At 34.3% G+C, this 26,510-nt stretch overlaps 1 protein-coding gene across 7 annotated transcripts in view; it reads right to left on the bottom strand.

The window, feature by feature from the left end:
• The window catches only part of PHF14 (PHD finger protein 14), a 200,089-nt gene that overhangs the window by 97,089 nt on the left and 76,490 nt on the right, over positions 1-26,510 (bottom strand). For all 7 annotated transcript variants that reach the window (XM_012531520.3, XM_004265545.3, XM_033420421.2 and 4 more), the window contains exons 15-16: positions 14,593-14,643; positions 14,350-14,471 (exon numbers count right to left, since the gene is read on the bottom strand). In XM_012531520.3, coding sequence (XP_012386974.1) covers positions 14,350-14,471; positions 14,593-14,643 — 173 coding nt within the window. The remainder of the gene's footprint in view (positions 1-14,349; positions 14,472-14,592; positions 14,644-26,510) is intronic.

Raw genomic sequence — 26,510 nt, 5'->3', positions numbered from 1 at the left:
CTGAGGTTATGTATTTCTTGAGATTTAAGTCTCTGTTTCACATATGCTGAAGAAGGAATCAAGTTGATGCAAAACTTCTCAACTAAGGAACAAACTGACATTTATTTTATGAAGATTCTGAAATAACAATGTTCTTGTTTGCTAAGCTCACTAAATTTCAAAGGACTGCAATTCTTTGTCTATTATCTTGTATTGTTCTACTCATTTAAATGACCTCTCTTCTCAAAACAAAACAAAACCCTCAGATCACAGGTAATCAAGAGGCTATCTGTGAGGTATATCTATTCTCCAAATTTGATCTACCAAATGTAATTACACTGTGCTGTCATCTTTCCCCACCCCCGCACAACTGGTGGTTAATGCAAATACTCACCTCTCTAAAATTTCACATCATTGTGCCTGTATACTCAGATTTCTTCATCTATAATTAGAGCGATGTGCGTTGTTCTTCAAGATAGAGGGACTACAAAAGCATTCAGTAAATAGATGATCACAATTAAAATTACTTGTGACCAAAAAGGTAAAAATATAGATGGCATAACAGATCTTCACAAATAGCAACTTCAATTAATATATATGGTATTATGTATCATATGTGTGAATTAAGTATGTACACATATGCCATTTTAATGTGTGTATATATAACATAAATACAATGTAAATATATTATATTCATTCATATACATGAATGAATATAATATTCATATATCCTTCAATCTTAAAGTTATTTGTAAAAGATGTAACTTGCAGCTAAAAAAGGACAGAGTATATTTTGTTAAAAGCAAATGTCCCAGGGACTTCCCTGGTAGTCCGGTGGTAAAGAATCTGCCTTCCAATGCAGGGTACTTGGGTTCGATCCCTGGTCAGGGAACTAAGATTCCACATGCCACGAGGCAACTAAGCCCGTGTGCCACAACTACTGAGCTGGTGTGCCTCAAACTACAGAGCCCACGCACTCTGTAGCCCATGCACCACAACTAGAGAGAAGCCCATCCATGCACCACAACTAGCAAGAAGCCTGCATGCCACAACGAAGAGCCCGCGCTGCAGTGAAAGATCCCGCATGCCTCAACTAAGACCCAACACAGCCGAAAACAAAATAAAAAACAAAAAACACAAATGTCCCAGAGATAAACATCTACAAAGGTCGGATTTATTATGAGTGCTATGATCCTCATTTAATATAAATACAAATAAAGGATAATTTAATAACATCTAAAGTTAAAAAGGAAAAGTAGTTATTTAAATAGGTCCTTTTAATATCAAAGAAAATCAAATAGCATAGTTAGAAGAATAAAGATTATAGCACTGCAATCTCAATGAACATCAAATAGTCTTGAAAACCATAATATAAACAGAACATCAGATACGATCTTGAAAGAGATGTCATCATTTAGCCTGAAACAAATACATTTAACAAAGGCAAGTTTTATTCTACCAGGGAGCTGAAATGTAAATTTATGTTGAGACTGTATAGGTTAAGAGCATAGGCTCTGGAGCCAGACTACCTGAATCTGAGTGATTCTCTACTTTCTTTTGGAAAGTTATTTAAGCTCCCTATGCCTTAGTTTCTCTGACAATTCAAAGGAGATAATACTACTGCTCACCTAACAGGGAAGCTGTAAGGATTAAATGATTCAAAATGTATACATGAGGTACCTGACCCATAGTAAGCATTATATAAATGGTTTATTACAGTTGTCATTTGCATATATAAGGCATTTAGAATTCTCTAACACTTGTGCCAAGCCACTTACTTGTATTTATCTCAATTAATCCTCCAACAATCTATGGGTTAGGTACTACTGATTATGGTTATTTTACAGATAAAGAAACTAAGCCACAGGGAACATAAAGGCAGAGTTCACAAATAACAGAAACAGGTTTCATACCCAGCAGAGTGTCTATAAATCCCCACTTAATCATCCATTATATAAAACTCTCTCCCAAAATGTAGAAAGACTTTAAAATTTAATAACATTTAGGCTCGTCACATAAATTTAGCAGGCTTGTTTTAAAAACATCCAATGTAAAATATCAAGCTGAAGAAGGAATGAAATGGAGTAATTTGTTCACATTTCAAGACTCACTTTAATTAGAAATATCTCTTTAATTAGAAATTCCTTTGTTAAACAAAAAACAGATTCAATGACAGCTGTTCAAGATGGTATGGCAGGCTTTATTTAGGACCATCATGATAGATTTAAGAACCACTGCAATGGGATTTTATATTGGGGGAGAAATATTGGGCTCAACTCTGAATACAGTACGGGCAAGTGGGAATTTATAGCCAAAGAACACGGTGGGGATCAGTGGATAGAAAATTAGTAAGCGGAAACATCAGGGCTAAGGGGGTTCTGGCTAAACTGACCTAAAAGGATTTTTGCTTAAGACAGGCCAAGGTGATCAGAATAGTAGAGGATGAGGAACCTGATCAGGTATCTAGGGTGATCAGATATCAAGGGTGGGGGGTTCTGCTTAAAGTAACTTAGCAGGGTTCTTGCTAACACTGGACTTTATAAGGAAATATACAGATGAGCTGAGGAGAAAGTTCAGTAACCTGACTAAAGTTTCCTCTAGAAAAGAATCTTTGTTGCCTTTAGTGCATTAAACTTTTTTTGAAAAAAAAAAACCCCAAAACTAGAAACATGTATAAGCATAATATTAAGATGAAAAAAAAAAAAAGGATCAGGAAAGGAATAGGCTATGAGGAACCAGAGACAAGAGAACATTTGCCATGGTTGTCTGGGGCTGGGGTGGAAGCTAGGATTTACAGTGTAGAGGCACAGCACTTTTTGAGGTGATGGAATTGCTCTAAAATAGGATTGTAGTGATAGCTGAACACTTCTATAAATTTATTAAAAATTACTACAGTCTACACTTAAAATGGCTGAATTTGTATGGTATGAAAATGAGATCTCAATATAGTTATTTTAAAAAAGAAAAGAGATATTTGCTCTTTATCAAAGGAAGTACGCTTTATCAAAGGAAATAACTTCCACTCCTCTCTAGCTAAATGAGAGAAAGGGCAACAAGAATGGCTTCCACTCTAAGAGACTTGATCATTAATCATATTCTACACAGTTACAGAATACTCTAGCAAGAGATTCTGAAAGTAGGTGTTTACAGGAGAGCTGTGACGGAATGTAAACACATAGGCAGTATTTATTTGGGAACTTGGAATATCACATAACCTTTGAATATCAGAGCTAGTGTGTTAGACCTCAGAGATGATATAGCCTGATATCTTCTCCAGTAAAATAAGAAAACTGAGATCCATAGAGATTAAGTGACTTGCCAGCACTGGCAAGTGAGAAGCTTGGACTAATTGAGATCTCCTACTCTGAGTGAAGTAATCGCAGTCAATCAGAAACCATTTTTTACCACTCTTTTTTGCTGTTGTTTGCAACATATATATACTATTTTAAAGTTTGTTTTTAATAATTAAAAATGAAAAGAAACAATCAATTTGGACTTAAAGAAATGTCTCTGCCCTCAAAGAGATTACATACTATTTCAGTGTATAAAGCTGCAATGCATACAGATTTAGCAATGCATCAGTAAATAATTTAATAAGCATTTATTCTGAATTAACTTCTTGTGCCATATTGTATAAACTAAGGAAATCATCATGACTAAATAGAAGGCCTGACCTAATCTACTGAAAAAAGTAAAAATTCATAGACAATTTGCAAGCAAGTGGATAACAGCATGATGTGGGATTTTATGTGGGTCCCAAGGGCAATCAAAGTAAGAAAAAGATCATTATGGGATCATGTAAGTCTGGAAGGATACATGAAAGAAGTAAATACTGACCTATTATTAGAAGGAAGAAGAGAATATGATCCGAAATATTATAGGAAGCTGGAAAGTCTCAAGCAAATAGTTGTAGTGCACATTCAAAATAAAAGCAAGACTAAAGAAAAGAAGCAACTTCCAACTGAAATGAAATGAATAAATTGCTTGAAAAAACACGCTTACCAAAACTAGCATAAGACAGAAGAAAAAATTTCAATAGCTCTATTACCTATTTTAAAAATTGAATTAATTACCAAAAACGTCCCAACAAAGAAACTCTGGTCCAGATAGTTTCATTGAGGAATTCAATGAAAACTCAATGAAGAAATAAAATCAATCAAAAATGCTTCAAAAAAAAAACCCAGAATACTTTGTAACACCTTTTAGAAGGCCAATATAACCTGATAACAAAACCTGATAAAGACTTAAGAAATTAAAAGAATAATACTTTCGTGAATAGAGACACAAAACCCTTATCAAAATATTAGCAAATGAAATCCAAAAAATAAAAAATACACATATAAAAGAGGCAATACCTCACGACCAAGAGGGGTTTATCCCAGGACTGTAAGGCTGATCCAACTTTTGAGGCCTCTTTCCGTGGGGAATGGAAAAGCCAGACTGAAAGACTGCTTGTGCACCTCTGCCAAGATCTCCTCATTGAGGGGTCTTAAAGACACTTTGCTCCACCGACTCAGTACTGTTCTATTGCCTACCGCTTCTCCTTTTCCTCCCCTCCAGCCCCTGGGTCCATTAAACAGCAAGGACCTTCTGTCCAGGCTGCCTCAGTAGTGACCTTAATGCCCCAACCCCTCCCCATTTCGGCACCGATCCACTAGACCCTTCTCAGTGGGGGGAAATGGAACATTCTGGGAACCAGCAACCTTTCCTAAACGTTTGGCCTCTTGCTTATACTACTGCAACAAATTAATAATTTTAATTGTAACTTTCAGCTTGGCTTGTGATCCTAATTGACTACCTCAACTCCTGGTAGCTCTCAAAACTTGCATAAACAGTTAAAAGAAATCATATTTTATTCTTATACAATAGCATCAAAAAACATTAAATACTTAGGAATACATTTAATAATAGACATACAAGACTTCTACAATGAAAACTACAAAAACATCCAATGAGAAAAAATAATGGATATTTGAAAATCTGAATAAATGTAGAGATATACCTAGTTCATGGATCAGAAAACAATACTGTTAAGATGTTAATGTTCCCCCAAATTCATCCATGTATTCAACACAAAGCTAATCAAAATCCCAGTAGGCTTCTTTTGAAAAAATTTGGTTAAATATACATAGAACTTACCATTTTAACCATTTTTAAGTGTATATTTCTGAAGCATTAAGTATTTTCACACTGTTGTGCAACCATCACCACCAACCATCTCCAGAACTTTTTCATTTTACCCAACTGAAACTCTGTACCCATTAAACACTAACTCCACAGTCACCCTGCTCCTGGCAACCACCATTCTATTTTCTTTCCCTATGAACTTGACTAAGTATCCCATATTAAGTAGAATCATACAACATTTGTTCTTTTGTGACTGGCTTATTTCACTCAGCATAAGGTCTCCAATGTTCATCCATGTTACAGCATGCGTCAGAATTTCCTTCCTTGTTATGGTTGAATAATATCCCACTGTACGCATATACCACATTTTGTTTATCCATCCATCCATTGATGGACACTTGGGTTGCTTCCACCATTCGGCTACTGCCAATAATGCTGCCATGAATATGAATGTACAGTATCTCTTTAAGTCCCTGCTTTCAATTCTTTTGGGTATACACTCAGAAATGAAATTCCTTCTTCTCCACATCCTCCCCAAAACTTATTTTTCGATTTTTGTTTGTTTGTTTAATAATAGCCATTTTAATGGGTCTGAAGCAGTATCTCATTGTGGTTTTGATTTGAGTTACACTAATGATTAATGTTTAGCATCTTTTCATGTGCTTATTACTCATTTGTATATCTTCTTTGGAGAAATGTCTATTCAAGTCCTTTGCTCATTTTTAATCAGGTTTTTTCCTTATTGCTGTGAATGATTTCTTGTGCTTTTTATATTCTTGATATCAATACCTCATCAGATATATGATTTGCAAATATCTCTCCCATTTTGTGGGTTGCCTTTTCACTCTGTTGATAGATTCTTTTGATACACAAACATTTTTAATTTTGAATGAAGTCCAACTTATATATTTTTGTTGTTGCTGTTGCTGCCTGTGCTTTTTTGGTATTATATACAGACTTTATTCTTTTTAATGAAAATAAAAAGCTCTTTCTAACACATATGAAAATGCAAAGGATCCAGAAAAACAAAAGAGCTTATCATAAGGCCCCAAGAATCAAGACGACTGGTACTGGCACAGAAATAAGTACATAGCTTGATGGAACACAACACAAAGTCTAGAAATCGACCCTCATTTAAAAAGTCGATTGATATTTAACAGTGGAACCAAAGCAACTTAATGTGGAAAGGCAAGCGTTTTCAACAAAAGGCACTGGAAAACTGGAAACCCACATGGGATAATAAACAAACCTTCCTTAACTCTACCTGAGACCATAAAAATTAATGTCAGATGAATCACATATCTCAATATAAAAGATAAATCATAAAGCTTCTAGAAGAAAACGAAGGAGATAATTTTTGTGACCTGGACCTAGGCCAAGACTTCTTAGATAGGAAACAAGAGCAATAATCATAAAAGTTGCTAAACTGGACTTAGTAAAATTAGTAACTTCTGCTCTTTAACACCATTAAGAAAATGAATAGGCAGGCCATAGATAAGGAGCATATGTTTGAAAAACATGCATTTGTAAAAAAACTTAAATCCAGAACATATTAAAAGTTCCTATAACTCAATACTAAACATACAACCCAATTTTTTTTTTAATCAGCAAAAGAATTAGTTCACAAAGGAAGACATACAAATAGCCAGTGAGCACATGAAAATGTGCTCAACATCATTATACATCAGGGTAATGCAAACTAAAACCACAGTGGGATTCCCTCACACACTCATTAAAATGGCAGACATCAAATAAATACTAAACATGCTAGTTATATGAAACTCTATAGGAGGCAACTTATAAGGGAAAAAAATAGAAAAGTGGTTGCCTTTGAGAAGAGGGACTGACCAGGAAAGGGCACAGCTTTTGGGGAGTGATGAAAATGTTCTATACTTTGATAGAAATGGGGGTTACATTAGTGCATGCTTTTGTTAAAATTCACTACTTTATTCACTTAACATTTAGGCATTTCATTGTATGTAACTTTTACCACACACACACCCCCAAACAACTACTGAACTTAGATTTACTTTTTTGCCGTGGTTTGGGTTGGCAATTCTGAAACTACTTCCTATAATATTCTAAGCTTGAGCAAATAGGAAAATATATTGTCCTGAGACCTAAATCGGACAAGACAATTTATAAATACATTTTAATAATTGAAAAAAATATTTCCATGAAACTGTTTAAGCTTGTTTCATCATTAATTCAGAATTTACAACTTTTGGAAAGTTGAATTATTGTTTCTCTAAGTAGTTTACACAGTCTGGATTTAAAAACACTGAAACAAAGCACATGTAATTACGTTTCTAAGTAGATACAGCCATTTTTGTTACTTGATTTTTAATTTTTTGGTCTATACCGAAATTACTAAGATCATATTTTGTCAAAATACCTATTTAAAAAAACATATCAGGAAGGGTGATACATTATGAAACTTTAAGTAGTTGTAATATTTGCATTTTTTCCTACTTATCTTTGACAAAAAAAAAAGAAAGAAAACTATCTTTTGTTTATTAATGCTCAGGCTGATTTCTTCACACATTCTAGCATTATTCATATATTAAATATTGGCATTCTTAGAGAGTTTTACTTCTGGTATTAAGCTGATTCAATTAACTAGTTGTTTTTTTTTTTAAGTTAATACAATTAAATGACCTGGTTTTCAAAAACTATAATAAACTTTCAAAACTAAAGTAGAACGGATAATTTATTGTTTTTAAATCAAAAACCTTAAAAATGAACTGTTAAACAAAATGAAAATTTAGAAATATTGTCTCAAAATAGGGACATAATTATGTTAAACCCTCCAGAATGTGACAGAAATACGTGTCCTGAATTTTATTGAATTTCAATTTTACTTAAGCATTAGATGATGTTATTGTTTGGTATTCATATCAGAATTTCCTTGAAAAGCTGTTTCTATAAACTATTTCTTATAATGCTTATTTAAAAAATAACGTAAATGTAAAAGTGTTTTAAACAGTTAAAAATCTAAGAAAACAAAGTTTCAGGTCATAATTATATTCCTTTGTTTAAATTTTCAAATAATTCCTAATGCTTCATCAGCTTGTATTTAGAATGCTACACTTATCTTCCCTTTTTTTTTTTTTTTAGCGGTACGTGGGCCTCTCACTGTTGTGGCCTCTCCCGTTGCGGAGCACAGGCTCTGGACGCACAGGCTCAGAGGCCATGGCTCACGGGCCCAGCCGCTCCGCGGCATGTGGGATCTTCCCGGACCTGGGCACGAACCCGTGTCCCCTGCATCGGCAGGCGGACTCTCAACCACTGCGCCACCGGGGAAGCCCTATCTTCCCTGTTAAAAGAATTAGGCAGCATATTTCCACAGGCTATGGGTTACAATAAGTCTATATGCTTTCTGAGACATCTTGATATGCTACTTTATCTTTGCCTTGTATATTAAATCTATTTTTAGATCAGATTTTTATTTTAAATCTATTTTATATTAAAAATAAAAATTAGGAAGATTTAATATCTGGCCAATGATTCCTTAACGCAACCTCCTATGAAGTGTGTAAGTCACTAACCACCATGGGGAGGCACCCCTTGCTCAGTGACTTGGAGTAAGAACATGGGAGCTGTAAAGATAAGTAAAACAGAGATCTTGCCTTTAAGATGGTCATACTTTCAAGTGAAACATATTCCAGAGCTAACAGCAGTGAAACTTGAAGAAAGAGGCATATCACACAGGACATCAGGGTGACAAGAGGGGATATATTTTACCACACACAATTGAAAGAAATATTAGAAATCTAAACTTTGGAAACAATCCTTTAGAATACAGTAATTTGTACTATACCAATCACTGACTCAGGGTTACAAGACAAAACAAAACAAAAACCTAAAACCTATCCCTGAAATTGTTGGTAGAAGTAAGGAAAAGAAACAGAAGATTAGCCAGAAATGTCTTTGTGCAGGAAATGTTTTTAATAATTTGAAATTTATTAGATGACAAATAATTTTAAAATTTCTATTTGTTTCTAAGTTCTAATTTATAAGTATCCAAATAATATACATTTGCACCATCACTTTACAATCATTTGATATTCCTACATGAATAAGCAAATTTTACCATTTAGAGTGATTATTATGTGATAAACTGCATAAAAAACAGTAAACTGGTAAGTCTATAATCAAAATAAAATAATTCATTGTATTTGTTTTAAGCAACCTATCAAATGCAATCTTAAGTGTTCTTAAAAGAAATGAAACTAGGTTTCATTTCATTCACTAAAACAATCTATCTAAAGTGACCTTATATTCTGTGAACACAGTAACTAAAGTTACAACTAAACCTTGCTCTGTTGGTCTAATCAAATCTCTGGGGGAAAACACCCCTTACTATGACCCAGGCAGTCTATAAGCCTCCATACCAGTGAGAACAGGACACGTAATTAAAAATTTAAAAATCTGATTTATCAAAGAGACTAATATTTGAAATAAAAATCTGATAAATATGAATTTGTGCTGGTGCTCCTAATAACTTATGATACCATCAAATTTGGTTTTGGGGAAGGCACTCAGAAGCTATATGTTTAAATTGTGAAATAAATAAAAGTGCTAACAACATTGTTAACAGACCAAACAAACATCCTAACCTTGTAACCAAAATGGTTCAATATCTATATAACTTGCCATATCTTCAAACAAGGAAGAGAATACAGCAAACATTTAATGGTGTAAACTTAGCTATAAAAGTAAAATAGCTTCATAGATCATTTCCTACCTTCACTGCCTCTAAGTAATGGCCACAATACAAGATAAAAATTAAAGATGCTATTTAAGAGGACCAATGGATTTTAAGGTTCTTAGTTTTAGGAGACCTTTTTGCTCCTTCCTATCTCCCATTAAGTAATAAAATGTGTCACAATGAGTTTACACAGTTAAGATAAAATTCGAGGCCTACAAGTTTGGTCTTATTCCTAATTTGATAGTTTAATGAAGAATTATAGAGAAGAAAAGCCTACCTACCTCTAAAATCTATCCTTTGAAAATTAAATATGTTCAAAAAGAAGAATCATTTCTACTGTCACATGAGTGTATCAACTAATCTCAACTCTGTGATTCCTAGTTCTTTACCTAATACACAGAAAAAACTCATCCACTATTCTTTAGTGACAGGAAAGTAATCCTCCTTTATTAAGCCTTTTAAACGTCTTCATCAAATACTTACACTGAGTGACCAATTTGTTCTAGGAATAAATTATAATAGTAAAAGGTTTTTTTTTTAAATTAATTCAGCAAAGAATAATCAGTCACTACTTATGTGGCACAGTCATTCATTTACCAAGCATTTACTGAGCATTAAATGTCCCAGGAACTGTGGAAGCAAAACCAAGTAAGATATCACTAAAGGCTCAAAACTACCTCCAACAATGAATATCCACAGCAAGGAGATAAATACCCCAAAAGACCTCACAATTCCAAGACAGTTTCAATTTGGCCTTCAGCATTTAATTGCACTAAATAACATAAAGGAATATATTTTCGACTGTAAACTTTGCAGACAAATTTTAATTAAGTTTAAAAAGTAGATGGCAAAAATAGGAAGCACTATTTTTTTTAAAAAAATCCATATGATACTGTAAACCATCTTTGTCTTTAACACCTTGTGGTAATTTTCATATTTCCCATGTTTAGCGGAAATAGTTTATTAGTCTAATCGTTTTAGGGAACGTGTTTCAACAAATTCAAATTTTTTGTCCTCCATATTGCAGGAATAATTAAATAAAAAAACATGCACATTCTCTGAAAAGTAAAAAATATGCATTTATATTATTACTGTATCATATTTACCAACAGGAACCCTTATTTCAGAGCCCATATATATGTATTCTTTTTCTTTTTTTTTTTTTTTTTTTTTGGCGGTACGCAGGCCTCTCACTGTTGTGGCCTCTCCAGTTGCGGAGCACAGGCTCCGGATGCGCAGGCTCAGCGGCCATGGCTCACGGGCCCAGCCGCTCTGCGGCATGTGGTATCTTCCTGAACTGGGGGACGAACCCATGTCCCCTGCATCGGCAGGTGGACTCTCAGCCACTGCGCCACCAGGGAAGCCCTGTATTCTTTAAATTACTAAGTAATACCACTGCCCTACTATTTCATACAGAATTACTCACAAAGCTTGTAATGGAACATAGTACAAGTCTTATCATGTACAACAGATGGAAAAACTAAGACCCAGAAATACTAAATTACTTGCCAAAGGCCTGAGAAAAACTTAAAGACAAAACAGAAAATAACATTTGGAACCTATTATTACAGTTAACTGATAAATTGAATGCAATTTCCTAGTGATATTAAAAATTATACATGTAAATTAATGTATACATATATACAAATAACTGAAATAGAAAGGAAAAAAAATAAGAAAAATTTTTTATACAGCCTGAATTACATAGAGAAGTGTGGTTTCAAAATCAAAACTGCTAAACTGCTGATTCTAAAGAGTCATGTATATTAGTTCAGAGGCACTTGAGAAAATACAGTAAATTCAATAAAAAATTAAGTAAATTAATTATGATCCAAGAAGTTTAATTTTATAAGAGAACTTAATAGACATACATAGTAAGTATAATGATCAAGCACTGAAATATATCTTTAGGGAAAATAAAGTGTAATTTAAAATGTCTTAAAATAAAGTTAAAAATAGCGTGTATACATAATATTTAAGATGCAACTTAATCATAAAAGTGTGCGCTTTTGGGGCAGATTTGCAAAAATGATGGTGCCAATTACTAAATAAAAGAGATGTTAAGGGAAATGGCGGATATTAGCTTATGAGTACCTTTTTAAACACATGAAATTCTACATAAAATTCTTCTTTATCCCAAGAGCAAAGTGCTTAAACTGAATGTGTGTGTGTGTGTGTGTGTGTGTGTGTGTACATATTTAAAGAACAATCATATTATAACCATAAAACACTTGATGGCACTGCTTTATATCCAGCTTGTTTTATCCTCAGAAACATTATCAATATATAATATTTATAAAACATTTAATTCCCTCTTCATAACCTTTTTAAAATCTTTGCATAAAATCTGTGATGTTATCTTCTTAACAAGGCAAAACCAAGGAAAAAGACTTTGTATATCCATCATTTCTAGAGTAACAAAAATATCTTTACCTTTCACGAGACTTTCACAAAAACCCCAGACACTGGAATGTTATAATAATGTAATTAAGGATGAAAATTTTATAACAGGAACTAATTAAATGAGAGGAAAGGCTAATATTAATTAAAAATCTTATCAAGAATCAAAGAAAGATGATACTTTTCTTTTTTTTTTTTGCGGTACGCGGGCCTCTCACTGTTGTGGCCTCTCCCGTTGTGCAGCACAGGCTCCGGACATGCAGGCTCAGCGGCCATGGCTCACGGGCCTAGCCGCTCCACGGCATGTGGGATCTTTCCGGACCGGGGCACGAACCCGTGTCCCCTGCATCGGCAGGCGGACTCTCAACCACTGCACCACCAGGGAAGCCCAATACCTATTTTTTTTAAAACAACTATATAATACAATGTCTTGGAGATGCTCTTGTATTAAGTGGCTTTTAAAATAAAATTGTACTTATTTCCTAGGTTCTTTCTTTCAAATACATGACCAAAAAAATAAAATAAAAACCTGGCAAAAACATATAGGGCCTATAGCAACAAGGCCTGAATCAAGCTACTATCTTAAAAAAAAAAAATTAGAGGTAGATATTTACATAGGTTTAAGTAATTAAAGAGTATAACCAGGTCTCTTAAGTTTTTAAGTAGTGTTTCAAAATGATCATGCCCTATAATGCCACCCTCAACCCCCATGGGAATTTTCTTCTAGACTGAATTTTTCTTCATTACGTAAGACTGTTTTTATAATTTTTTCTTCTGTTTATTTTTGTTGTTTTATGTACTCCACTCTGTTATGCTTATGCTTTCTTTTTTTTACACAAATCAGAAAATTATGTTGCAGTCAGAATTATTCATGTGTATCTTCTGACATTAGAACTAATTTACCTTAAACTTAAATGAGTTTAACCTCCAGGAGAGCTCTCATGATATTCTACATAAACTACTTCAAAAAACAGTGGCCTAATATGATAGACTTTCTCAACTTTGTTGAAGCACTTTGTATTTCTTTACTGGAATTTTTACTTTCTCATTACCTTCCTCAGCGACATTATAAAAACCTCATGAAATTTAAAACCAGGTGCCTTTACTTGAGGAATTAAAACAAACAAATTATACTTTTAATGACATCATTTTGGAAGCAAATATTTAAAATCCTGTAACAGTACTAATATGCATTTTATCAACTTACTCTTTTTGAAACATTTAATTTCTGTGCCATGAGTTAGTTCAATAGGGCTTTATCAAAAGACAATTTTTGAAGGAAATCAGAAAGCGTTCCTGTAACATACTAAAAGATTCTTTGTGTCACTGTCCTTTGAAAAGAGGATACCTCTTTTATTTAGATGAGGTCTCCTTTTGATCACCCCCCCCACTCCTTCATCTCACCCAGGGCTTTGAGCAATTTCTTCATCTCAGCAAGAGAGGCAAATGTCTAAAATTAGCAGTCTCTGGACCCTCAGGAATAGCCACTGTGCCGTATCAGCTGAGATTCCTGATTAGAATTATGTCTGATTTAAAAAAAAAAAAAAAGTAACAGAACAAAACAAAGAAGCAAAGAAGAAAACCAAACAAAAAACAAAAAATGTCTATCTAGGCCATCTTTTCACCTTTCTTTATTTCATAAGAGAGAAGCATTTAACACATTGTTTTGAAAAATGATAAGGAAGTGCTAACGAAGTTTTTGTCAAGAAAAAGTATCTGTCATCATTATCTCTAATAAACTTCAACTTTTATAACATGCTAACAGAACTTAGTAATTTTATTGTTTTATGAGATAAAACATAATAATCTTAGCACAAAGGGTTTGGATCAAATTATATATTTTTGTGGCCTCTATATGCAGAGCACGGTCAACTTCTCTTGTCAATGGGAAATTAATTCTCTTTTGTTCAAAATCCAGATAATCACTCTTAATTACATCTAAATCCAGAGAATAACCATGTGTGGCAGGTTACTAAGTGGATGAAATCTGTTTCTGAAGTACTGTTTCCACTAAATAAGACTTTAAGAAAGGTCCTATGCTGTGATTTGTTTTCCCCATTATATCTGTGATGAGAAAATGATGAAGATGGAGCCTTAATCCCCCAAAGCCAAAGTCTCAGCATCCAGCTTACCTGACAAGGTTTTCATTGTCTCCAGTTCCCTTGCAAGTTGCACATTCAGTTCGTAAATCCTCAGCCTTGGGCTTCTTTTGTAACACAGACTGCCTTTGTCTCCTCTCTCTAGGAACTCTCTCCTGCCATACAAGGGAGGATGAAACAAAACATAAAATCAGAATATGAGGAAAACAGAAATAATTTTAAGCAAGAAAGTTTCTCAAATTTAGATTGTGTAAAATATGCTTAACTTATTCCAACCTCATGTTTTTCTTCCTCAGGAATGAAGCTTCGTTTTCGTCCTCTGGTTCTCTAAAAAAAAAAAAAAAGAAAAAAAAAAAAAAGAAAGAAAAAAAAGAGAAAAATCCACAAAAATATCTAATGTTTAATTAATAATAAAAATAAATTTTCTCTGTTAAATGTTACTGCTTCGGTTAAGCACTTGGAAAATTAGCATTTCTAATTAATGCTGTACTGCTCTATTGCACTTTATTACAATTTATGCCAGAGGAAATAAACACAAGACAAATTAAATACACTCAACAGTGACAGTGTTTTACTGTTAAATAACACAGGTATCTGATAAGAAAAATAAGTTCTACAAAATTAGCTTGAATATTTCTGAACACCTCATACACATCACACAATGATGATTTATGCAGAACATTTAAATTTTCATAACTTACACGACTTCTAGAGCTAAAATGCTAAACCTGGACTCACATCTATTGTATGCCTCTGTGTGTGTGTGCGTGCGTGCACAAACATGTTTGAATAACATAAAGAAACAATCTTTAACAGCTGTAAATAAGTGGGAGGCAAAGGTCTCAGATGTCTCCCAATCCTAGTTAAAATACAACTAACTAAAAAAAACATGGTATAAGTGACTCAAGCTTATTTCCTTAAAATTTATATCCTGTATTTTGGAACACATTTCCCATTTGAAAGATGCCATCCATATGTTTGAAAGTAATGTAAGTACAATAGGATTTGCAGCCAATATGTTAAAAATCTCCACCCATGTAGCACAGCCTCTGGAGGTTTATAATCCCCATGTGAAGATCACTGCTCTTTAGAGAGACTGGAAGAAAAAGGAGGCACCACTCCCCAAAATTACTTTACCTGACTGTTGAGACCAAAGATCATTCCCACGTTAGAGTACGTACCAAATAATTCTAAAGAGAATTGCTGTCCAATATAAAAAACATTAATGTTTTTCTAAATTACTGCGTTTCAATTCTCTACAATACCGAGTCACTTGTTATTCAGTACCCAGGCTAACTGCACTCTGTTTAATCTGCCCCTAGATAACCAAGAGTTGACTAAATTAGCCGTTCAAAATAAGTAAATTTATAGACTACATATTCATTTACATTTATATTGCCAATCAGTATGTTTTAATTACATTATGGAAGAAATAAGGAAGAAAAAGTAAGACTATACCTAGGAAAAAGTTTTAAATGCAGGCCCTACATCTGTTCTTACTTCCAAAGAATTAGTACTAAGCCTTGCTCCTCAAAATATCAAGCATGGTTCATAAGCACTGGCATCCCCAGGGAGTTAGTTAGAAATGAAGAATCTCATGCCCGGAACAACATACTGAATTAGAACCTGCCATTTAAAAAGATCCCCAAGTAAGTCATACACACGTTAAAGTTTGAAAACAGCCCTTAATATTGACAACACTTCTCCAAGTCCTAATTAAAACCTTATGGCTAGCCCTTTGTATAGTCATCTTTCCCTTCTGTGACACTCCTTTCCTCATGCTTCAATTTCTGTCCCCCAATGCAATTTATCCCAAAACTGGTAAGGACCATGTCATATTCATCTTTCTAGACTTAAATTTAATACAATACATATTACATAAAAGTTCAATAAATTTGTTTTAATAAAATAAATAATAAGTGTTTTGATTGAAACTCACAGATGAACACGCTAGATAATACAAATGATAAAACAACTGACAAAAAGGGTAAATTATTGTTCCCTTCTCTGGTAATCTATTTTCAATTTGCATAATTTATGCATATAGCCATCCATTTCAAAAAGGTGATCAAAATTAATAACCAATATCAAAGGGAAAATATTCAAATTACTTATCTTAATTCTATAAACATCTAAAGAATGCTCAAAAGGCCTTCACACATTTCCATATTTCTCTTCATTCAACCCATCTTTTGTTGAGTCATCTAGTTTTTGAATCATCTAATCACTGAATTAATTTTTGAAGTATATGTGTGAATGCTCCAAGTTCATGTTTTCAATTCTTTTGAAGATATATAATTATTTACCATTTCTGATTAATACTTTAAATCTTTGAACATCTGGTTTGATTCCGTCAATTGGAAGTTCTTCAAACCCATACTGCAGTTAGCATCAAAAAGCATAATGCCACAGAATGATCCTATCACACAATGACATAGTTACATACCTCTGCATTTATAAATTCCTTTTTATTATATTTTATTAAATATTTTTAAATGAATAAAAATATAATTATCTAAAACAGTCATTTTAAATGCATGTATCAATATTACAAAAAGGTAATCACTGATGTACTCCTGCAGTAATTTTAAATAACTAAACATAAGCAACATAAACAAATTCTAGCCAGAAAACCAGAGTTGTTACAAGCCATACGAAATTACAGCATCTTAGAGCTCTGAGATAGCAGGCCAGGGAAATGACTTGATGATCAGACAGCTGAAAACTGACAGAGGTAAACTTCAACCCAGGTCTCTCAACTCTCAATTCAGTGATTTTTCTTGCATGACAAATCCAAGATTAATAATTTAATCCCAAATAGAGATGAGCAAATTATCATAAGAAAGCAAATCTCTTATTCTCACTTGAATATGTAAATAAACTGTAATACCGTGACGCATAAATGAAGAGTTTTTATATTTTGAAACAAGTAAATGAGACAATTTACCCAATGGAGAGGAGACCTGAATACTTCAAACTGACACTATATTCTATCCAATTTGGTACCTTACACATACAATGACTAACATGATCCATTACCGAAATAACTTGCAGCAAGCCTTAGCATTTATCACACAACTAGTATTTCCAAAAATTGAAAATAAGAGGATTAATCCAAACACAATGTGTCACAATATCAAGTTCCCCAACCAAGAAAATGCTGAGAGTTGTGGGGTTTTTTTCTAGTTTTAATGAAGTGGCAGCAACTGTAACTGTTATAACTCATACCTGCCTACGATCATAACAGATAAGATATCTTAAACATGGTATCCCTGAATGAATCAGAAAATATAAGGGGAGTTAAAAAGAGGGAGAAACGATGGAAAAAAGAAAAAAACCATGCTTGGCTCATCCAACAAATTTCAATAATCAAATAATAATTTCAATAATCAAAGAGCTTGCCCCATCTTAGATGTACAGAAGTATTTGTAACCAGGTTGTCATTTCATGGTATACATTGAGGCTGACACTATTTTAGAAACAAGATAAATAAAGCAGAAGGGAGAACACAGGGTGTGGAAGAAGGAAAAACATTATTTAACAAGTATGTGCTTTAGAACTTAACACAGATAAATTATCTAGACATTCCAAATGATTGACGGTATATTTCCAAATTGTGCTTCCTTTTGCAATTATTAAACTGTTAAAAGTAAAAGAAAGTTTGAAAATCATTCCAAATCTTGACACATTCCTATTTTTTTCTTGTTAGTTTTTAAGAACTTTACTTTCTTAGGGAACACTGACAATCTGAGCTGCTTAGATCATCTGGCTCTTTATCTGTCTTTGGTACATTTACTTGAAAACAGGATGTGATAAAATCATCCACAAAGAGTGGCATGATATTAGAGACAATGTATCTAAGTTAGGAGAGAATAAAACATTTTTAACTATAGGCATCATTTTAATAGTTTATTCACCTAAAACAAATAATTAAATGTTTCAATAACTTCACTCATTTGGACTAGAAAACATGCAACAAATTTTAATTAATTGTTTAGAGCTGGGTTGTTTTAATTTATAATTAAGTCAGATGCACGATGATTTTTCCAAGGTTAGAATGATTCATTTCACAAATGAACTAAATTTAAAACTAAAAGACAGTGTCTCAGCATCTTTGAGATCACTAAGATGGATTTCACATATTCATTTGTACACTGATTTCTCTAAATTCAACACTTATTTTTTTGATGACAAATCAATATTTATACAAATGACAATAAATAAGCCATACATGGTTAGATGAAACAAAAAGATACCCTCCTACGTAATTTATATATAAAAAGAGAACATGCTTATTTATGAGAAAATTCCAAATTCAATGTTAATTAGGACAACAGCCAAACCTTGAAAACCTATCAAGCTAAAATATCTTCAGATTTATGCTGAGGAATAAATGTTGGGGCTGTCTGGCAGCTGTTCAAAATGCTTCAATGAAATACATACAGTATATGTATTTCCTTAAAAAGTAAGTATTTGTTTTCCAATTATAAAACAATATATTGAAAACAATCATATATTAAAGCTAATAAAATATTCAAAAGAAAAATGTTACATATATAAACAAAGTGTGAACAAAAGCACCACCAGTTTCCGTTGGGCTATCGGCATACAACAGATGGAATGGTGATCCCCCAAAATGAGTGTTTTCCCTTCTTGTCAGTTGGCCGTAGAGTTTCTTTTTATCTAACCTAATTTATATTAACAGGGTTAGGAAAATAGGTGGAAAATAAAAAGAACATCATGATCTAATTGGCTTAACACTATTAATTAAAATAACCACAAGCCTAAAAATATAAAAGATACATCCTACATAATAAATGTTTCTATAAAACTCTTCTCACAGATAACGGTATATTCAAAATAAGTAAAATCCTGAAGCTCTGCCTCGTCCCTGTCTCCTTTATTCCATGCTCCTGGAAATAAATAAAAATGATGAATTTCCAGGAGGCAAAAAGCATAGCAGGAGCCTTTGGGTTCTGAATACGATTACTTGCCCTAAGGACACCCACAGTAGATCTCTTCCAAGTGAGCCAAAGTGACTTAAGTATGGTTTAGTTCACCACAAAAATTTTTGCTAGGGTTTCTTCTAAGGTTCTGTGACAGACACAGGTTATATAATCTGTTTAGTACTTCAGAGGTCACCTTGGGTCTGATAATAAACTCAATAATAACTCTGATATCTAAAGCCCCCATGTATAACCCTTTCTTTCCAGAACTGCATTAATTTAATCAAAACAATTAGTATAAAGATAACAAGTAAATTAAGACATGGGCATCATGAATGCCTAGTACACTTTAGTCATTTCAATAGGGCTGAATCTAAACGTTTCTATATTTCTACTGAACTAGCATCTAAAAAATATTTTAAAAACAAACATAACGAAAGCAGACTCTAGGATATTTGATTATCTCTCAAATGAAGACTGCACTTTTAACAGGCTATTGATTTATACTGTTAAATAAAATGGAAAACAGATTAACGATGTGTTTAAGTTTATTTCCAAAAAAATGATCTATAAGAAAAGGTGCATCCTGAAAAACAATATGGTTTCAGTCAAAGCTGCTAAAAAGTACTTTGACTTTTTACTGCATTTATCTTCCCAAAAAAGGAGAGATACAAAACAATATAAAAATGTATGAGACAGTAAGAAAGATCTGACAACTTCAAAGAGAGTAGAAGATGATACACTGTGTAAAAGACTATGGAAAGATAGTCTCAACAAGTCCCTTTGGCACTTGTATAAAAGATGAAAAGTCACTAGATGACATAGAGTGAAAAGAAAACAAAAAGAAAATCTGAAAGCTTTCAAGTTACATTAAAGTTATTAGAAAATATGCCAAAAAGTACAAAGGTCAATTTTAAAGTAACTTCAAAGGGAACATTAAGCTAATTTATATTTTCTTCAAAAGTAATTTCCTGGGCTTCCCTGATGGCGCAGTGGTTGAGAGTCTGCCTGCCGATGCAGGGGACACAGGTTTGTGTCCCGGTCTGGGAGGATCCCACGTGCCGCGGAGCGGCTGGGCCCGTGAGCCATGGCCGCTGAGCCTGCGCGTCCGGAGCCTGTGCTCCGCAACAGGAGAGGCCACAGCAGTGAGAGGCCCACGTACCGCAAAACAAAAAAAAAAGTAATTTCCTTCTCTAAAAGCAAGTGAAAAGTTTCCACATTAAAAAAAAAAAAATGCAGAGAAAATGTCTAACAAGGTACTTAAAAAGAAGTATCCCAGGCTACCTTTAGAGTAATTCTACAGTTTCACCAATGAAATATGATTAATATACAAGGAGAAAGGGACTAATTCCCTTCCTAACTATAAAGGGCCAGAAAAAAAGACTCTTTCAAAGTACACTGTCTTCAGATGCATAGCCACAGTGGAAGAGAAAAGAACTCATTTGTGAAATACAAACTAAGTACCTTCTGTGGTAGGTAATGAACATATAGTGGTGAACAGGACAGCTCCTGTCCACCTGGGTTCAGGTCCATGAGTCTACAGATACCAAACAAATAATTAAATGGATAATGATTTATAAATACGGTAAGTGCAACTAAAGTGAAGGATAAAAACAGTCACATACTGCTCAGATCTTTCAAAATCTCACTATAATCAAAACTGTTCTTAAATTTAAGAATCAATCATAATTTTAATGCCCTTAATAATGATATAAAACTACATTCACCTTAAAGATGCATATGGAGAAAATGCCTAACAAATTGGAAAAAAAAATTCTCAAAGGAACACACTTATGTGTGACTCTGGCAACCCTCAGGCAGGAATGGAAAAAGAAAGAGTTCAGATTGGCAAGAGGATAAAAGAATCAAGGACAGCAGCAAAAGCATTACTAAAATAACTGAACACAGGATCGAGAAAAGATACTGGAACTCTAAGTGAAGGCATGAGGTACCTAGATAACCAGGCTGCTGAGTAACTGTGAGAATAAAGATGGCTATTGGACTAGAAACGTAAAGAAGAAACCCGCAACATACTGAGGTCAAATGAATTTAATCATGATTATTTCACAAGCATCTTAAAATTAAAATCAAATATTATTTCATATAATACTCTCTACCCAATGCAGAAAACTCTTCCAAAAATATCCCTGATAGTCATATAGCCTCAATTATTCTGGATAACAAGGAAGCATGTTCCATATGACACAGTTCTAATTGTTGGTCCCAGTTTTACTATCTGAACTTATCCTAGAATTCATGTAACAGAAGTTTAAATATTTAAAGATAAATGACCAGGTCTTTATTATGTAAAGAGTCTGTTTATTCATTTATTAAACTAATAAACATACCAAAAAAACGTAATTATACTTGTGACAAGGGCAGCAAAATAAAATAGTGTTATGTGTACAATGTTTCAATTAATTACTCCTCAGAGTGCTTTTCTAGAACTTCATCATAGTATCACATTAGGTTTTGCTTTCTTAGTTCATATGAGCTAAAATTGAGGGATGATGGCAATAATAACAGAGGATTAATTAACACTTTACAACAGATCTACAATCTCTGTCATTTTTCATTTGTTAAAGAGTCCAATTAGAATATCATTTTTGCACTATGTAACATAGCATAGATAGCAGAAAGGGAAAAGGGCCTGCACCATTTTTTTTTTCTTTTACAATATCAACAGTACCATTAGCCAACAAAGAAATGCATATCAAAACCACAGTGAGGGGCTTCCCTGGTGGCGCAGTGGTTGAGAGTCCGCCTGCCGATGCAGGGGACACGGGTTCGTGCCCCAGTCTGGGAAGATCCCACATGCTGCGGAGCGGCTGGGCCCATGAGCCATTGCCGCTGAGCCTGTGCGTCCGGAGCCTGTGCTCCGCAACGGGAGAGGCCACAACACTGAGAGGCCCGCATACCGCAAAACAAAACAAAACAAAACAAAACAAAACACAGTGAGGGCTTCCCTGGTGGCTCAGTGGTTGAGAGTCCGCCTGCCGATGCAGGGGACGCGGGTTCGTGCCCCAGTCCGCGAAGATCCCACATGCCGCGGAGCGGCTGGGCCCGTGAGCCATGGCCGCTGAGCCTGCACGTCCGGAGCTCGTGCTCCGCAATGGGAGAGGCCACAACAGTGAGAGGCCCGCGTACCGCAAAAACAAAAAACAAACAAACAAAAAAAACACAGCGGTACAACACAAGTGTTGCTGGGCTAAAATCAAGGTGTTGGCAGGCTGCATTCCTTTCTGGACGCTCTAGGAAGAGAATCAGTTTGCTTGGTTATTCCATCTCCTAGAGATTGCCAACATTCCTTGGTCCAAGACCCCCTTCTTCCATCTTTAAAGGCAGGGATGCTGTATATCTCAGACCCATTGTCTGTAGTCACATCTCCCTCTTACTTACAGTCAGGGAAGGTCCTCGCCTTTTAGGTCCACATGTAATTAGTTTGAGCCCACATAATACTGCTTAATCTTCCCATCTCAAGGTCCATAACTTTAATCATACCTGCAAAGCCCCTTTTGCCATGTAAGGTAACACATAAACAGGTTCTGGGGATTAGGACACAGATATCTTTGTGGGGGGGTATTATTCTGCCTACAATACTCAACACTGTGGAAATCAAATTTATACACTAAATTAATTTATTAAAACTACCATCCTATAGATGGAAATGGGGCATTTAACAGTAGTAACACTTGAAAAACAAAAATCCCTAAGTATATTACAATCACACAAACGTGCATAGGTAAGAAACAAAATGCTACTTTGGGTTAAACTTCAATAACATAAAAGTATAAGGATTTCACTCCCTCTCTATGCAGTCAAGAGATTACCCTTCTCCCATAGGACACAGTAGGCATATCCTCTGGAGAAAAAGAACCAGACAGACTCTGTACAAGGGTTTATCAGGCACAGAGAAGGGAGCAATGAGGTAGCAAACAGAAACCAGGAAGCTTAAATGCAATTCTGCTTTCTAAACCATGAGACCTTTAGCCCCTTTCTCCTCACCTGTCCAGGAGTCTGACAGTCAAAATTATACCTATCAGTTAGGAGATGAGAGAATACTTCTACTGAATTATTGTAGAAAAAAACCTACAGATACTGACATTAAGAAGGTTCCCAAAGAAAAAGCCCCCTGATCATAAAATCACACTACAGGGAAAACAATGGGTTTATCAGCCCTATACAAACTTAATTACCTTTTTTAGAACAAAATAGGAGTGGACATCCAAAGATCCTTAGGCACCTGAAAGCATCAACATGAAAGAGATGACCATGAATAGAAATAATGAAACCACAGGAAACACAGACAATGCACGATACAGAAAAAAATTTTGAAAATATAATTAATATTCATAAAGATATAAAAGAAGTCTTTGCAATCATGAAATAAGAACATCTACTATTAAAAGAAACAGAGAAAGTACATACTCATCCTAACTCAGAAAGAGAAAATCCTAAGAGTTTCAAGAGAAGGGGAAAAAAAAGTTAGAAATGCAGAAAGCAATACTGGAAGCCAGGAGTCAGTAGAGTGATGCTTTAAAAAATATGCAGTATTTTATACACAGCCAAATAACTAATAAAGTATAAGATTAAAAAATTTTTAGACATGTAACATCTCAAAAAATTTACCTCTCATTAATCTTTACTCAATAAGTCATTGAAAGCATTGCCCCATCAAGATCAGGGACTAAATGAAAAAAGAAACTGAAATGCAAGCAACAGAAAATTCCACCCACCAAAGGTTAAAAGGAATTACCAGGATGATGATGAAATAAAGTTCAAGGATAACATAAAAAAACCAATTCACATTAGAGCTGGAGCAGAGAGGGCTCAGAGAAAATATCTAAGAAATTATCTGACATGGCTGACCATATGGAAAACTGTCTATCAGAGATATTTTACAAGGTAGTTGAAGGCTATGAGAAGACTCAGTCTTAGATTCAAAGAAACTAAACAAATTGAAAATACAATGAAGGGCAAATGGTTTATTTTTAAAACTATTCATTCCTTTCTTTAAAAATAAACTGAATGAATGAGGATCCTCAAAACTTAATTAGTGAGACAGTCTGACTGTATTCCTTCCTTCAGAATCCGCCTCACTCCTGCCTACCCAGCCTTAGACCAGTAATAGGGTAAAAAGTGTGCTATTGTTTAAAAGTTCATAAAGTGTTCAGAGAGCATGGCTCTATTATTCTTAAACAATATTTTATCTTTGGGAAGTTTCTATCATGAAGAAAATGGGCTAAGCCAATCAAATGTCACTAGTAAATGAAGCAAAAGGAAAATTTCAAAAAAATAAAATCTTGAAAATAAATCACCCTGCAGTATATACATCTGGTGGCCCACTTGATCACAAATGTTTGTTGTAATCATTCACACGATTTTTTCAGAAGACAATGATTATAATAAAGGTAAGTGCCAAAAAGGGAAAAAATAAAGGTTACCAATCTTTAAAAATAAAACAAAACTAAAAACCCTAAAGTAAAGTAAAATAAAATCACAAAGTATTACCATTTCACGCTGCATACGGGATCTTAGTTCCCCAACCAGGGACCGAACCCACGCCCCCTACAGTGGAAGCCCCTATACCTCACATTTCTAACAGATTTTCCACAAGAATGCCAAGACAAACTACTATATCAAAAAATGAGAAAGGACTTGAATAAGCTTTTCTCCAAAGAAAATATACAAATGGCCAATAAACACATGAAAAGATGCTCAACATCAGTCATTAGGGAAATGCAAACCAAAACTAAGAGATACAACATCACACCCATTAGGATGTCTATTATCAACAAATTAAAATTTAAAAAAAAAAAAAGTGTTGGCAAGAATATGGAGAGGGCTTCCCTGGTGGCACAGTGATTGAGAGTCCGCCTGCCGATGCAGGGGACGTGGGTTCGTGCCCCGGTCCGGGAAGATCCCACATGCCGCGGAGCGGCTGGGCCCGTGAGCCATGGATGCTGAGCCTGCACGTCCGGAGCCTGTGCTCCACAATGGGAGAGGCCACAACAGTGAGCGGCCTGCGTACCACAAAAAAAAAAAAAAAAAAGAATATGGAGAAATTAGAATCCTTGTGTAGTGCTGGTGAAAATGTAAAATTGTGTAGTGCTGTGGAAAACAGTTTGGTAGTCACTCAAAGAGTATAACACAGAATTACCATATGATCCAGCAATTATACTCTTATGTTTATAGCCAAAAGAACTGAAAGCAGGAACTCAAACAGGTGTTTGTATACCCCATGCTCATAGCAGCATTACTGACAACAGTCAGGAGGTGGAAGCAACCCAAGTGTTCACCAACAGATGAATGGACAAACAAAATGTGGTACAGACATACAAAGAAATGTAATTCAGCCTTAAAAAGGAATGAAATTCTGACACATGCTACAACATGGATGAAGCTTGAGGATATTGTGCTAAGTGAAATAAGCCAGTCACTTACATGAGGTATGCAGAAAAGGCAAACTGACAGAGATAGAAAATAGAATGGTGGTTGCAAGAGGATGGGCATAAGAAGGAACAGGGAATTATCGTTTAATGGGTATGGAGTTTCTGTTTGGGATGATGAAAAACTTCTGGAAGTGGATGGTGGTGATGGTTGCACAACCCTGTGAATATACATAATGCCTCTGAACTGTACATTTAAAATGATTAAAATGATAAAATACACAAATAAATTAAAACCCTGAAGTATAGTATAATTACAAAGTATTACCGTTTCCAGATTATTTGAATGTCGATGTGTATATTTTAACCCTCCCGTAAACAGTCTTAGGGATAAAAAATGAATACAATTGTGAAATTTAGAAAGAGACTTTTGGTTCTAGAAAAGATTGCAGATCATCTAATTTATTTTATAAATGAGGATACTGAGCGCCAACAGGGTAAGTTAAACTATTTATCCAAGGCCACATACAGGGTTATTGCCAGAGTATGGACTAGAATTCGAATTTATCATGTGCTAGTCCAGGTACTTTCCACCACACACTAGGCTATCTTACAGGTTTTGATGCTGTCTAAAACACTTAAGAATTTGATTTTGTACCATTTATCTTTTACAGGGAATAATGCTACAAAAAAATTGTCCTAGAAAGGAAAATACCATTACATTTTAAATGGTTGATTATTTTCTCAAGTATAATTAGAAGTTATATCCATATATATTTCTAATTAAATAAATATGAGAAAGTTATTTAAGTTAAAAAAAAAAACCACTTCAATCAATCAATATACTAATGATCAAAAT

The sequence above is a fragment of the Orcinus orca genome, chromosome 9 (assembly GCF_937001465.1).
Source record: "Orcinus orca chromosome 9, mOrcOrc1.1, whole genome shotgun sequence".
NCBI classification, from domain to species: Eukaryota; Metazoa; Chordata; class Mammalia; order Artiodactyla; family Delphinidae; genus Orcinus; species Orcinus orca.
Note: the sequence above shows the minus strand (reverse complement) of the source record. Positions and strands in the feature narration are given on the sequence as shown.